Raw genomic sequence first — 17,338 nt, 5'->3', positions numbered from 1 at the left:
GTGCGGGCGTGCGTGCCTGTGTGTGTGTGTGTGGGAGAGAGAGAGAGAGAGAGAGAGAGAGAGAGATGCACATCCACATACTCTTTCGCGTATGTTTGTACGTTTTTTGGTACGCATTCACATACTCTTTCGTGTGTGCGTGCGTGCGTGCGCGGGGAGTGGGGTGCGTGTTTGTGCGTGAGGTGCATTTTGTTGGCGTTGTTATTGTTCGTGCTGGGGCATTGCCTTGAAGAATTTTTAATCGAATGTATCGGCCACAGTATTCATTTTGAAGCCTAGTACTTATTCTATCAGACTCTTTTGCCTAACTGCTAAGTTACGGAGACATAAACACACCATCACTTTTTGTCAATCAGTAATGGGAATCAAACACATACACAAATACATACATATATATATATATGACGGGCTTCTTTCAGTTTCCGTCTACCAAATCCGTTCACAAGGTGTTGGTCGGTCCAAGGCTAAGTAGAGGACACTTGCCTAAAGTGCCACGCAGTGGGACTGAACTCAGAGCCATGTGGGTTAGGAAGCAAGCTTCTTATCACTTAGCCACGATGTTACGAAAGTTTTGAATGGAAGTAATTTGTATATTCAAAACTTTAAAAAAGAAGAAATATTTAAGGTAGGTTAATGACATAAATTTAGATAAATACATTAAAGTGTGGTACATTAAATGGCCGCAACCTAAAATTCTCAATAATCAAACATTATCGTGTTTCTTTTTTTTTTTTTTTCCTCGGGGTGGCCCATAAGTCAGATCCTACTCTGAAAATTCAATAACAATTTGTTAGTAAAATAAGAAAAGTCATTTTATCTTCAGATAGTTTATATTTTGAAAAAATTGCTTTGAAGTAATTGAGGAATATATCTACTAAATCCTTTAAATTTTGCTTTGAAGTAATTAAGGAATATAATCTATATAGAAAAGAAAAGAAATGGAGCAATAATTAACAATGAGAAGTTGATCATTGGTATTAAAAAGTCATTGCTTAATTGTAGTTTAGAACCATTTACAGCTGTTTCTGTTTATAAAATCGAGGTAAATTTGCATTTATCTTTTCGTTTCTATATATATATATATATTAAACCATGATCTTACCTTTAAATTATCAACTACTGTATACCTCATAGCTAGGACTATACATCGTGAGATAATACACCAGTAATGTCTACGGATACATTTATCCCTTAGTTGTTTGCACAACCTCTAACTCATAATTTACTTAACATATCTATTTCTTGCTAAGCTGCTTTAGCCAGACATAACTCAAACATCTACTGGTAAAATGGAGCAAATAACAATAGAAGCATCATTAAAGGATATACCGATTCCACCAAAAGATGTATATCTAAAAGAAGTCATTGCAAAATTAACAGACTTCACCCACCGTTTACAATGGAAAGCCTTACTCTACGATAAAAACAATCAAGCAGAGACTACCTCTCACAACAACAGTAAAGACTTTACCGAAGGAATTTTCAAAACTAGAAAAACACCCCCACCAAACAGCCACCTGGACGCCTTTGAGAACGAACTATGGGATACTATTAAGAACCTAAAATTTAAACGATACCCACTAGGGAATAATACTTACCAAAGAAGCCTAAAGGACTTACTACACAAACTGAAATCGCAAAAGAGAATTATTGTACACTCCGGTAAAGCTGGAACTCATACAATTTGGATATTAATTTATACCACCGGTTGTTCCATAAAGAAATAACGAAAAAATACAAATGAAGGAGGCTGGAGAGTATATAAGCCGAAACGTTGTGTTGACAACAAACAAGATTAGAACAAATATCCGTCAAATGTAAATAATGTACATAATTCCTCATCTCTCAAATATAGAACTGATGTTGCTGTGTTTGCGTCTCCGTAACTTCACGGCTCGGCAAAATACACCGATAGAATACGTACTAGGCTTACAAAGAATGAATCCTGTGGTCGATTTGTTCGACTAAAGGCGGTGCTCCAGCATGGCCGCAGTCACATAACTGAAACAAGTAAAACATGACTGAAACAAGTAAAAAAAACTATACCATTTTAATTCCGAGCAACGCCGGATATATCTGCTAGTATCTACTACATCCTTTCAATTTTCTGCTTTCTGACAGCTCGTAAAGTATCTGTCGAATGCTCAAATTCCTTGTATATTATTCTTTAGTTACAGGAGTATTAGGGATTTGTTTATGTGAACTCTTTGTTTGAGATAACCACTCTAGATAAAAGTTGTTAACAGACAAATTTAATATGGAAAGTAACTTTTGTACCACCTTGAATTTTTAGAATTTACTCATTAACTTGGTCGGAAGAGATGCTTTACGGCATTTCTTCTGACTCCGTACATTCTGAGGTTAAATCTGGTGGAGGTCGACTTTGCCTCAGAAGTCGATGAAATGAAGTATCAGTCAAGTACTGGAGTTAATGTAATCGACTTAACACCATCTCTCAAAAATGCTGACCTTCTGAAAAATTAGAATTTATGACTATATTTAATAAACTACATTTAATAAAGGTTGTTAACATTGACGCAAGGTTACAATTTGGGTAGGTTATTATAGGGCATTAAACCGGTCGTAGTACTAAACAGGTAAATACAGTTGAAAGAAGGAAAATTAATCTCAGAGTTCTTTTTTTATTGTTAAATTTAAACGTAATGAACATGACTAAATATCATAAAACATTTTAACCGATGCTTTCTTATGTCAGCTAAGCCCCCACCTTTATTATTATGACCGAGTTCCAACCCGAGTCGTAGCAACAAAGTCTGCTCGCCACACTTCTCGGTCCATCATCACTGCGTCGATGTCCTGGATATATTCCAGGCCAGTGTAACGAGACGTTTTCCTCTACTTACACCTCCATGAAGTGGATTTCACAAAGGTAGTTTGGATACTTCCAGTGACAAGAGGGAGCACACAGTGACTTGATCTTCTCGCTAACTTTTGGCAGGTCTCCATATAGGTATTCATTTGTCATATGTTGCTACCATTTCACATTTAGAGCTATTCATAGCATCCTTGTGTGGTATCCATTTAGCCCGTTTGATAATTTCTTTATCAATGTCCATGTTTCACTGCCATATAATAGCACTGATTCCACAGTTACAATGAACAGCTTGATTTGAATCTGCCTCAACAATTTGGAATTCCAGCCTTTCTTTAGTTTGTAACAGGCTGTCCATACTTGTGCCTTCCTGATCTTAATGTCTGCTTCCGAACTGCTCACCTAAGTATTTGAAATCTTCAGCAATATTCAATTTGAAACTGCTCAAGCAGATCTTATCTTTCAACCAATCAAATGATTCAGAACTGTTTGCTTTGAACGGTTCCAAATTGAATGCTGTTGATATTTGTTAATGGTAAATACTTGTTTTTTTATTTAACATTAAAATAATGTGGTGTGTGTATTCAAGATATAATTATGAACTCAACAATGCTAAAAAATTTCTATGCCTGAAATGATTTATAAAAAGGTCATTTTTAGTTGATTAAACAAAAACAAAATGACCTTCATCGGAATTGTCGAAACAATCATTGACACCGTCGTTGAATAATATTTCTTTTATACAGGTTCCATTCTGGCAAGGTAGTTTGCCTTTCCCACAACCTGAAAATACACACAAAAAAAACTCATCAGTCAGAGATTAATTAAAAGTACATCATTGAAATATGAATCTATGTAATATCTACAACAGAAAATTCAGAAATACAATTCATGTGAAGCAAAGCATGAAAATAGTGACAAAGTTATCTTGGTTAAATACAGAAATATTTTTGGTAAGAAATTGAATATAGAGACGCAGATGTGGTCGTGTGGTTATGTAGTTATGATGCTTTAAAGCCAAGTGATTTCGGCATTCATCCACAAAGCGGTATATTGAGTATAAGTTCTGAGTTATAGATATACGGCAGAATTCCACATACGTAATACAGTGAATTGAAAAAATAAACTTCGACTAGCTGACGTTTTCTTGCGATTAAGTAACAAAAACTCCTTATAGAAGTGGTTATCCAATTGCTGAATGCAACAGGTATGTTTCGATTCTTGTTAAATTTGATCATCATCATCATATATATACCCAAATGTAGGGAGTAGAGCAGGTAAGATTCAGGTTATATATGTTTCCTAGCTAGCAGATCCTCTGATGTAATAATTACTCAACAAGGGATACTTCGCTAGCTACTCATCAGGTTAAAGAAACCTTAATTATATGAAGGTAACATAGTCGTTAAAGGAATCCCAAGTTAACTCACCGAAGATGTGTGTGAGAGAGAGGGTGGAATGTATGTAAGCAGAGGGAAAACAGTGACTAATATCAATAGGTCTGAGAGACAGTAATTCAGGGAGCATTCTGCGTTCTATATACACGCACAGTAGAGACTCGCATGTGTAGCATACAACGTTGAAACACTTTGATAGTGAATATGCTAGGCTGATGGGATCTAACAAGACTGAAACCAGCTGGTTTTTAAATACAAACCCCACACCTAAATGTATTGCGTTCTTCATATTCCATAAATTTGGATTAGCTTATGGTATTTGGATTATTACAGTTATCTACTTTCTTTATTCTAGATTTAATACTGGTAGGGGTAATTTTTATCTTCCAATTTCAGAGATGATATCAGTTGATTGAAGTGTTTCAGGTTCGAGCGGAATTTAATCGACGGAAACAGTGCAGAAGATCATTATCTGTTTGTGTGCGCATGGATGCGCATGTGTGGATGTGTCTGTGTATGTATGTACGTGTATATCCGCGTGTGTACGTATGCTTGTTTTGTCACGAAACTGCGGTTAAAAATGCTGCAGAAGGGGTTCTGAAAAGTTCCCGGTTTTAAGGTTGCTCAACATTCCGAATTCTTTTATAGAGCTTAGAAAAACTGAAGGACTGCTGCAATAAGTCCGTGTATCTGAGAGGGGAACATGTTGAACAAAACCATAATCAACTGATCCTCTTGTATTTTCTTTTACCCGAAGCCAGGAACTTTTCAGCACCCCCTCGCATATCAAAAAGGTAATTTAGCCACACGATAATTTTTTGATCGATAAAAAAATTGAAATAAGTACCAAGGTGAAATAAGTGCTGGGATCGATACGAGTGGCCAAAACACATTCAGAGGTCGTACTTCTTTATGGCTGTAGTCCAATGACTGAAACCAGCATAAAGGAAGGTGAAAGATTACGCGGTTGAACTGATTATTATTTTCGCGGCAATTTGGCAGAATCCTTAGCACGCCGGAGAATTTCATCCGTTTTTACATTGTGAGTTCAAATTCTGCCGAGCTCGACTTCACTTTCATCCTTTTTAGGTTGATGAAATAAGTATCAGTTAGTTAAGCACTGGGGCCGATGTAATCGACTTGCATCTTTCCGCCAAAATTCTTGGCCTTGTGCCAAAATTATTATTATTATTATTATTATTATTATTATTATTATTATTGAGTGAGAGAGCAGCGTATGCCATCAAAGTGACACTGGAGTACAAATATACGAAGCCGAATATACACATCATGGCTACACATCTGATAAGGGTACACCAGGCACATGCATCACAACTAAATGTGCGCAACAAGATGAACTCATATTAAGATAAACAGCGCATGACCTTGCAGATTAGTCCCACTGAGAATTTTCTTCTGGTCGAGTTGCCCATCCTGCTCAAAAGGTCTCTGAATAAGGTTTATTTAAGGAAAAATGAAACACCCTTGTTTCCAGAGATGAATTATTCAAACCCCAAAGAATTCCTATCAATACATGAATATGATGCTTCCCCACTACTTCTGCTCGTGATCAGAGATGCACTTATTGTCAGCCACTAAGAGATATGCTCGACTGGTTAAGGTCTGACAAGCAAATCTGTGGTATTAAGCAGAATATATACTGTAGCCCATCTTTTATACCAAGACAAAACGTTAAGATCAAACGCTATGAGAGTTATTGCCTGGTACTGCATCAGGTAGAGCTCTCATTGACTTGAAAAGGAAATTGAGAGTGAAGAGGGAAGTGCTGTCCTTGGGTGAGTTTATTGAAAGGTGAGTGAAATGGCAAGAGTGGATAGCACCTCTCTAAGTGTAGACCTGTGAGTCGGAGAGAAGGAAATGGATAGGGCACTTGCTCCAAGGGTTTCAGGGAAATTTCGGACAGTGGATTTCCTCGTTTATCCCTAGAGGCCTTCCTGTATCAGGAGGGCCACATCTCCATCATCCTCCCCACCAATTTTTTTTTTACTTTCGTATGCTATGTATATGTCCCTTCTTTTTCAGTGTATACCGTGTATACTTACCTTTTTTATGATTTCATCATTATATGTAAACCCCACCCCCACACTTTATGGCTGTCTCTGTATTGTTCCCTTCGCCCTTGTGGCAAATAAATGAAATGATTATTATTATTATTATTATTATTATTATTATTATTATTATTATTATTATTATTATTATCATTAGAACGTCGAACAAAATTCCAAGTGATATTTTTTCCCAGTTATTTACATTCTGAGTTAAAATTCCGCCGAACTCGACTTTACCTTTCATCAGGTCGGGATCGACAAAATAAAGTGTCAGTCAAATACTATAGTCGATGTAATCGACGAAGACCACCCCTCTTCTTAACATTGCAGGTCTTGCTCCAAAAATTAAAAGGTAGTAGTAGTAGTAGTAGTAGTAGTAGTAGTAGTAGTAGTAGTAGTAGTAGTAGTAGTAGTGCAGCAGCAGCAGCAGTAGTAGTAGTAGTAAAAGCAGCAGCAGCAGCAGCAGCAGCAGCAGCAGTAGTAGTAGTAGTAGTAGTAGTAGTAGGTCGATTTATACACCGGGTCTACTTTCGAGAACAAAAAATTCCACGTAAAATGCAGCAGGAAATTTTAGCGACAATGTCTGAATGTTTACACGGCCATGTTTACGGTATATACTATGTCGAACTTGTTCGCCGGAAAATACGGTATTCTCTATTATTTTATTTCACAATTTTTTTAATCAGTCAATTTCTTGTGCAGGGGAGAAGTGGCATATTTCTCCAATTTATCGACTTCCAACTAAATGACTAACATTTTTATTGAGTTGGGTTTATCAGCTAACCCTCGAACTAAACGCGTTCCTTTTCTCTGGTTTTGCGCTCTAGAAATAAATATTATATCAAACTGAAATATCAATGAAGATTTTGTCAGACGCTACCAGTGTTGTATTTATATTAGCTATCATGCACTGGCAATCTTCCAGAATCTTCCCTTTAATTTTAAGCACATTAAATCTTCAGTAGTTTTTTTTTATTTATTATTTTTGGGATTGCTCGAATAGAGAGCAACAAGTTTAAAACATTAAAATGTCCTTCTGGTTTTCTAAATTTAAGGCAGACACGAAAAGTGATCGTTAGATATTTATTTTAATAAGTTCGCTTTGCAACCACCCGGTTTTTGATTTAGTCGCAATGCGTGACATCTTGGGCAAGTGTCTTCTACTATAGCCTCGGGTTGATCCATGCCTTGTGAGTGAATTTGGTAGACGGAAACTGTGTGGAAACCCGACGTATATATATATGTGTCCGTGCGTGTGTGTGTACTAGATTTTAAAACTAGATACTGAGATCGATTTGGTCGACTCAACCCTTTAAGGCGGCGCCCCAACATGGCTCCGGTCCAATGATTGAAACAAGTAAAAAGGTACGATGGACAAAAATGTAGAAATTTGCAAGTTATTGTTATTAAATCTACTCAGATTAAGTTTCTAACTGATATTGATACGACATAACTTGTTCAACCTGTCTTATGACTGGTTGGTCGGTGACTGAATCATTCCTTGACTTATTTCTGTACCAGGAAGAATACACAGACAACTCCAGATACGTATTCATACGTATCTATGGCCTCTTTAGGATATGAATTTTGGATGGATCTTACTCCATTCATCTATCCATCTTCTCCACTCACTACTCCTAGAAGGGTTGTGTGAACAGAGTCCTCGGACAATTCCTCAATAAGGTCCTATCAGAAGCAACCATCATTACACTTTCCAAGTGTGAACAATTAAGTCTATGGATAGTATCCAACCTCTATCGCTTGGTCTTCAGCTGGTTGGCTCGGGGTTTAAAAAAAAATTTTTTTTGTTATTAGAAATTTTTCTGACAGAGAGTTTAATAATACAAAATTTACATATAGATGAAGCGTTTATATATAGTGAGTTAGTAATCAGGAGTAGTATAGATAGTTGGAAGAGAGCATAAAGAGCAAATCAAGTAGGACAGGAAGAATTGTTATACTGAAATAATCAGATGTACTTCAAGGGGACACCGCTTACATTTCAGCCCTACCTACATTATATATATATTCCTTAGCAAGAATAGTACTGTCAGTGACATCAAAGTTTCGGTCTGCTTAGCTGAAGGTTTGATGTTCACTAAGCAAGCCGAAACTTTGAAGTTAATACAAATACTATTTTTGTTAATGAATAATCAGTGTGCACTCTATAAACAGTATTGAGTAATCCTTCAGGTTAATATAAAATTGTTTTTATTATAACTAGACATAAAAATAAACATTTAGATAGATAGATAGATAGATAGATAGATAGATAGATAGATAGATAGATAGATAGATAGATACACATACATACACACACACACACACACACACACACACACGCACACACACACACACACACACATATATATATATATATACAGGGGTAGGGCAGACTAATGGAAACACATACATATGTATGTATATATATATATATACATATATATATACATACGTATGTATGCGTATGTATGCGTATGTGCATGTAGCATGTATATATAGATATAACGTGTTATGTATATATACGTAAACTATAGATGTATATAATTATATACATGTATAGTATATAATTCACACACACACATATGCACACACATATATATATATATACATATATATATATATATATATATCGCTATCGGTATGAACTACGAGTCATTATACATAAATTCGTGTTATTTTCAGTGCAAAATCGTGTTATAAGTACAGATTGACTGACAATAATTATCTTAACATCTTTTCTTTTAACAGATTGCCATATTTCTCGCATCGTTCAGAGCAGCTGTTAGTTGTTTCAACATTCCCGAGGAAATGCGCGACTTGTAGCATCTTATCTCCCTGACAGTCTGGAACTGCGGCAGAAATAACTTTTTATAGACAGATACATGCATGCATACATAAATATTGTTTACTGCTCTGTAAACAGATATTTTTTAATGGTTTTTGTTGTTGTTGCTGTTGTTCTTGTTTTTAGTTTTTATTTCTTTTATATTGTTTTTCTACCTGAAAATCCCACCCGTTTGCAAAGTCATTCAATTAATTATTTACTTAAACATAAAAGTTAAATAGTAAATATAATAATAGATATGCAAAACTTTAATTGAAAACAACTGACAGTGCGGTGGTGTACATGGTAACAACCTTAGGGCACTCAGGAACTACCCGGACCTCTTCGCTGTGACTCGACTTGCTGTAAATAGTAATCAAGGCTGTGTGGTAAGTAGCTTGCTTACCAACCACATGGTTCCGGGTTCAGTCCCACTTCGTGGCACCTTGGGCAAGTGTCTTCTACTATAGCCTCGGGCCGACCAAAGCCTTGTGAGTGGATTTGGTAGACGGAAACTGAAAGAAGCCCGTCATATATATGTATGTATGTATATATATATATATATATATGTGTGTGTGTGTGTGTGTGTGTGTGTGTGTGTGTGTGTGTGTGTGTGTGTGTGTGTGTGTGTGTGTGTCCACCATCGCTTGACAACCGATGCTGGTGTGTTTACGTCCCCGTAACTTAGCGGTTCGGCAAAAAGAGACCGATAGAATAAGTAATAGGCTTCCAAAAAGAATAAGTCCTGGGGTCGATTTGCTCGACTAAAGGCGGTGCTCCAGCATGGCTGCAGTCAAAAGACTGAAACAAGTAAAAGAGTAAAAGATTAAAAGAGAGAGTAAGTTCCCTCGAATCACAATCTGCCGTTTTGAATAAAGATAAATCACATTCGACCGAACAGGTCAATATATTTGTAAAACGACGAGATGATGGTCACAGAATTTTAGATTTATCTATATATTTCTCTATGTTCATTAATGACGTTCATTATTACCTGATCGGTGCACTCGTGATGGCTCAGTAGATAAAAGTGTGTAGCGTGATATTATTATCTGATGGTAAAGCGTTGAGCTGGCACTGGCAGAAACGTTAGCACGCCGGGCAAAATGCTTAGCGGTATTTCGTCTGCCGTTACGTTCTGTTTTCAAATTCCGCCGAGGTCGACTTTACCTTTCATCCTTTCGGGGTCGATAAATTAAGTACCAGTTACGCACTGGGGTCGATGTAATCGACTTAATCCTTTTGTCTGTCCTTGTTTTTCCCCTCTATGTGTAGCCCCCTGTGGGCAATAAAGAAATAAGAAACGTTAGCACCCCGGATCAAAATACTTAGTGGTAATCCGTCCGTCTTTATGTTCTGAGTTCAAATTCCGCTGGCATCGATTTTGCCATTTAATTTTTTTTTTTTCGGGGTCAATGAAATAAGTACCAATGAAGTACTGGGATCGATGTAATCGAGTAGCCCTTACCGCCAAAATTTCAGGCTTGTCGTAGAAAGGACTATTGACTGATGGCTGTGAGGCAGCGGGTTGGCAGAATGGTTACTGCGCCGGACAAAATGCTTAGCGGCATCTCTTCCGACTTTAAGCTCTGAGTTAAAATGCCGCCGGGGTTGACTTTGCCTTCCATCCTTTCGGAGTCGATAAAATAAGTACCAGTTGAACACTGGTGGTCGATGTAATCGACTTAATCCCTCTTCTGAAATTGCTGGCTTTGTGTCACAATTTGAAACCATAATTATTTGATGGCAATAAAGCAGCGAGTGGCAGAATCGTTAGCGTCTTGGACTTAATGCATAGCAGTATTTCTTCCGGCACTTTACGTTTAAATTCTACAGGGGTCAATTTTGCCTTTCGTCCTTTCGAGGTCAATAAAATAACGACCAGGTGCATGAAATAATCGACTTACCTTTTCCTTTAAAATTGATGGCCATATTCAAAAATTTGAGATCAATATTATCTGATGGCAGTAGATTTGCAGAATCAGTAGAGCGTTGGAAAATTATGATTAGTGGTATTGGTTCCGGCTCCTAAACTATAGGTTCAAATCCCGCTGATATTAATTCTCACTCATTATCCGAGGTTGATAAAAATAAAGTACCAGTAAAATACTGAGGCTGTTGTACTCGACTAACTCATTCTTCTCAAAAATTGCTGGTCTTCTACCTAAATGAGGAACGATAATTATTGACACAGGCGGATTGTCAAAATCATGAGAGCGTCAGAAAAACATACCTTAGATATTTCTGTTTACGATCTTTGTTCAAACGCCACCAAGGCCGACTTTGTCTTCCACCCAATCGGGGTAGATAAAATAAAGTACTTGTCTTGAGGATAATCAATTACATCAAATCCACGATGTAATCGAGTGACCCCCTCCCCTCAAAAATTGCTTGTCTTATGTCTGACTTTGAAACATTTATTTTCTGATAAACCGAAAGTTGGAACTCGGAATAGTAATACTTCGAGTATCATTTTTTTATTCACATCTGCCACAACTCTGCTTTTTATATTGAGTACATTTTGTTATATCTGCACCAATCAAAAGCATCTTTTGTTTCTGGAAATACATGCACTCGTACACACAAACACACAAACATGCATACAGAAACGCCTGTAAATATATATATATATATATACATATATATATATGTGTGTGTGTGAGTGAGTGTGTGTGTGTGTGTGTGTGTGTGTGTGTGTGTGTGTGTGTGTGTGTGTGTGTGTGTGTGTATACAGGGGTTGGACAAACTAATAGAAACACCTAGCATCATAGCATCATAATTTTGAAATATCTATAAAACCGCCAAAAGCTTGTTTATTTTTATGTTGTTTTTTTTAATTTATTATTAGTGTTGCTTAATATGTTTTGCTAAAATTGCTGTCTCTTTTCAGATATCATCAGAAAAAGGTAATTAAAATTCTTTAAAATGACAGACCTATCGGACTTTCAAAGAGGTCAAATCGTTGGTGCTAGTATGGCAGGCACTAGTGTAACGAAAACAGCCGAAATGTTTGGTGTATCAAGAAGTACTGTCTCGAAAGTAATTACAGCCTTTGAGAAAGAGAGAAAAACTTCCTCGTCGAAACAAAACTTCGAAACGAAAACTTTCAGATGGGAACCGTCGGACTCTTACACGAATTGTTAGAAAGGATCACAAAAGTACAGCTCCCAGAATTACTGCAGGGCTTAATGACCACCTCGAGAACCCAGTTTCCACAAAAACTGTTCGCCGGGAGCTGCATAAAGCCGGATTTTATTTGAGGGCTGCAATCAGAAAACCACCACTTTCAAAAATAAACGTTGCAAAGCGTTTAGAGTGAAGTAAAAACCTACAGAATTTCTCCCTAGAGCAGTGAAAGAATGTTATGTTCTCGGACGAGTCATCCTTTACCTTATTTCCGACCACCGGCCGAGTATACGTGTGGAGACAGCAAAAAGAAGCATTTGACCCAGACTGCCTTCTTCAAACTGTTAAACATGGAGGTGAATCTGTGATGATCTGGGGTGGGGAGGCTATATCTTAGAAATCCGCCGGTCCAATGGTTTCCTTTCATGGCAGAATTAATAGTCAAGAATATATAAGCATTTTATCTGATCAAATTCATCCTCTGGTTGCGGAACTGTTTCTGGAGGGAAACGCAATCTTTCAGGATGATAATGCACCAATTCACACTGCTAAAGTTGTTACTGAATGGCACGAAGAACATTCTAGTGAAGTTGAACATCTTATCTGGCCACCACAGTGCCCAGATCTCAATATTATTGAGCATTTATGGTGCATTTTAGAAAAACAAGTAAGGATTTGATATCCTCTACCATCATCACTACAAGAACTGGAGACTGTTTTAGCTGAAGAATGGACAAAAATTCCTTTGGAAACAATTCGAACTTTGTACGAATCTATAGCTCGGGGAATTCAAGCTGTAATTACTGCCAAAGGTGGTCGTACCCCATATTAAAATAAACGTGTTTGAAATTTTAAGGTATTTCCATTAGTCTGTCCAACCCCTGTATATATATATATATATATATATATATATATGATATTATATTATATTATATTATATTATATTATATTATATATAACCGAAGTCACTGACGATAATAGTCTTCTTAAAGAATAATAAATATAATAGTGGGACCCGTGAATATCTCACGGAATTAATCGTAAACTTATTGGATTATTTCTGGAAACTTTATCCAAAAGACCTGAAAGCATAGCCAGAGTTGTGTCTGTATCAAAAGATAGTCTCTCATCTGCTAATCATTGAAAAGTGAAGAAAATTGGAATACGATAATTACTTAATGCACTTTACATATACACTTTATATACTTTATGCACAATTTTATAGACTTAATACACAACACTCTCCCTCTTTCTCTCTCTTCGCCTTACCCTCTTTTTCTCTTTCTTTTTCGTTCGCTCTTCGCCTTTTCCTTCAACTAATTACGTGAAACCGTTACGGACGGGCAAAGCAACAGAGAAAAAAACTTACTTAAAAAAACATTACACATTTCACTCACCATCACTTCTCTCTCTCTCTCCTTCCTCACCCCTCCGCAACCCTCCCATCCCCCTTCAACTAATCACGTGGAAGCGTTACGAACGGAATAAGTAACGGAGAAACAAGTAAAAGATATTTATATACATAAAATATTTATACACACACATACATATATATTTATATAAATACATACATATATGCACATACATACATACTTATATATGCAAATATTTATAGATACATAGACAGACAGACAGACAGACAGAAAGACAGACAGGCAGGCAGGTAGACAAACAGACAGACAGACAGACAGACAGACAGACAGACAGACAGACAGATAGATAGATAGATAGATAGATAGATAGATAGATAGATAGATAGATTAAAATTATTATTGCTTGTATAGTTTTAGATTACTGATGATATAAAAGTACATTTGTTAGTTTGTATGCATAGATAGGTTTATGAGAACATATTAAGAATAGATTAAAAAATGCATACATGGATAGACACATGTGTTGCATGGTATACGAGAACACCACTACATCAGAATTAAAATCAGAATCAGAGCGGAAAAGAAACCATTACAACAGAAATAAACTATCGTTTTTCTCATTTGGTTATATCTTACATGGTTCTTTCACTATAAATCATTTTATAGTTTCAGCTCTACTGCCCAACCTATAACACGAATTGTAAATATCATGATCAGGATCATCATCATCTCCATCAACATCGTCGTCGTCGTCATCGTCATCATCATCGTCGTCGTTGTCCTCCTCCTCCTCCTCCTCATCATCATCATCATCATCAGCAGCAGCAGCAGCAGCAGCAGCAGCAGCAGCGTCGTTTTCATCATATATATGTATCAGTCAACTTTGGAAGCATCTATATCTGATTCTCAGTCATTACTTATTTCTTTATTGCCCACAAGGGGGCTAAACACAGAGGGGACAAACAAGGACAGACAAACGGATTAAGTCGATTACATCGACCCCAGTGCATAACTGGTACTTAATTTATCGACCCCGAAAGGATGAAAGGCAAAGTCGACCTCGGCGGAATTTGAACTCAGAACGTAACGACCGACGAAATACCGCTAAGCATTTCGCCCGACGTGCTAACGGTTCTGCCAGTTCGCCGCCGTTCTCAGTCATTTCTGCCTCTGGACCCCGTTCGTTCATATCTTACTCTATTGGACCCCACTAGCTATTTGATATTTTTTAGAAATCCTATTATACAAGCGCAGGAGTGGCTGTGTGGTAAGTAGCTAGCTTACCCAACCATATGGTTCTGGGTTCATTCCCACTGCGTGGCACCTTGGGCAAGTGTCTTCTATTATAGCATCGGGCCGACCAAAGCCTTGTGAGTGGATTTGGTAGACGGAAACTGAAAGAAGCCCGTCGTATATATGTATATATGTATATGTATGAGTGTATATGTTTGTGTGTCTGTGTTTGTCCCCCCAACATCGCTTGACAACCGATGCTGGTGTGTTTACGTCCCCGTAACTTAGCGGTTCGGCAAAAGAGACCGATAGAATAAGTACTAGGCTTCCAAAAAGAATAAGTCCTGGGGTAGATTTTCTCGACTAAAGGCGGTGCTCCGGCATGGCCGCGGTCAAATGACTGAAACAAGTAAGAGAGAATAAAAGAGAATACATATTATTATAATTAAATATTATTGAGGATTGTATTAAATAATTGTTAAAATATTTGTGTATTGTAAAAGTATAACTGATTTATTGCGCATAAATTTTAAAATCTTATATGGAAGCCCAAGGGTCATGTGGACTTCACTTGAGAACTACTGATCTATATTGTTGCTAGATCTGGTAGAAATAACAGCCAAATCTCCCACAAAGTACACTTTACTGTCTTATGTATTCTTTATTTGAATTTTTTTCTTTGCGGAATTCAAGCCGGTCACTAACAACGTGACAATGCTCTTTTCTTTTAGTCAAGACAGCTCTTAAGGTTTGTAGTTATCTGGATTGGTTGATGTATGCCTTATAGGTAAAGTTGCACCCGTGTAGTAAGTGTGTATGCCAGATTAGTATATTTTTTATGTGTAGGCATATATGTGTATTCGATATGTGATTTTGTGCATCTCTTTAACCAGGCACCTCAAACGAAGAATTCCTAAAATGTTTTCCAAGTCTTCACTGCAATCGATCGACAGTATTTGGAGAATGCGTATCAGTTCTTTTCTTTTATTTATTTTTTTTATTTTTTTTTTTTTTGAGAGTCCTAGCTTTTCTAGATTTTTATGCAGATTTATTGTTTCGTAGCTCGGTACACCTATGATAACAGGTACGAATGAAAATTTATAGTCTGGTTGTAAAAGCTGTATTTTTCATGTTTTCATAGATACTGCCCCATTTCCTTAATTTTTAACGAGACACTCACATCCACCAAGCATCTACAGCTGTACGACTTTTGCTCTGTCCCATATAATATCCGGTCTATTGTGCTGACAGCAGGTTGGCCGTTATCATTAGAATATTCTATCAGCATTCTTTATTCTTTTTTAAATTGTAGATACTTTATTGTTCTGCTGTGCATTTGGCATGCCCGTCAGAGTACTTGTTCAGAAGTTCACCTAATCCTATTCTGGTATTACCTTTATTATTGATACATACATACATACATACATACATACATACATACATACATACATACATACATACATACGTACATTACGTACATACGTACGTACCTACGTATGTATATTTGTATAATAAATAGGTTTGGTGATGCAAACAGGAAAATAGAAACATATATGTATTTTTGCTTAGCTGAGAAATTCAACATCCTCACTCAACCTCCAAAACTATTAAATTCTAAATCGGAATTGATTTCCTCATGTCCCCATCAAAGTTCCTTCTACGATTCTTCAAACTACCAACTGGATAACAATCTGCATGCCCCTATTCATCTATGGAGACTTTCAAACTTCTACTCAGTGCTTCACCTTCATCGACTTTCTAATCATTTTACAAGCTGGGCCCTACTCTGTTTTCTGCCCCGATGATATATATCAGTTTTCACAGGCTCAAACCTCTACACGTCTGATATAGTCTACACCACCAACTCACTAAACTCAGGTTTCTTCTATGTTTTCTTTTCTTTTCGTATTACAGTCTGGACACCACTTTCTTTCCATTACAGTCTTGTGCACCACTTCCTGCTGTTTTTTTTTTATATTACAATATACACACCAACTCTCCTTATACTAGACGACAATCACCAGTTCAACTGACAAAGAGACATATTTTACCGTTATAACTATTTATGCCCTATTCAGTTATATTTTACATCACATACTGTAAACTTTAATGTTAATCCTATTTGAGCGTAATTATCATATATACGTATTTTTATATGTGCATATGTGTATGCATTTATTTAAGAATATATGCGTGCATGCCTGTATTTGAATGGTTATATACACTAACGCATGTATTATTCTAAATACACGCATTTATGTATGTGCGTGTGTATATGCGAATACAGGTCATGTAAAATACATATAAAAACATTGCATATATGTAAGCGTATAAAGGACATACGTGTACATTATATATTCGCATAAATGTATATGTAGAAATATGCGTTATATACATACATATGTATATAAGAATGTATGGGTATTTGTATGTTTTTACACACGTGTGCATATGTGTATACGCAAACATGTGTATATATA

General features: G+C 36.7%; 1 protein-coding gene across 1 annotated transcript in view; it reads right to left on the bottom strand.

Annotated features, from left to right (window-relative positions):
* Positions 1 to 17,338, bottom strand: part of LOC106868471 (cell death abnormality protein 1) — a gene marked incomplete at its 3' end in the record, with an annotated part of 329,389 nt that overhangs the window by 192,755 nt on the left and 119,296 nt on the right. The window contains exon 2 of the mRNA XM_052966721.1: positions 3,518 to 3,616. Within this exon, the coding sequence (XP_052822681.1) occupies positions 3,518 to 3,616 (99 nt within the window). The remainder of the gene's footprint in view (positions 1 to 3,517; positions 3,617 to 17,338) is intronic.

This window comes from Octopus bimaculoides, chromosome 3 (assembly GCF_001194135.2).
Source record: "Octopus bimaculoides isolate UCB-OBI-ISO-001 chromosome 3, ASM119413v2, whole genome shotgun sequence".
NCBI classification, from domain to species: Eukaryota; Metazoa; Mollusca; class Cephalopoda; order Octopoda; family Octopodidae; genus Octopus; species Octopus bimaculoides.
This window is presented reverse-complemented; position numbering and strand designations above follow the sequence as displayed.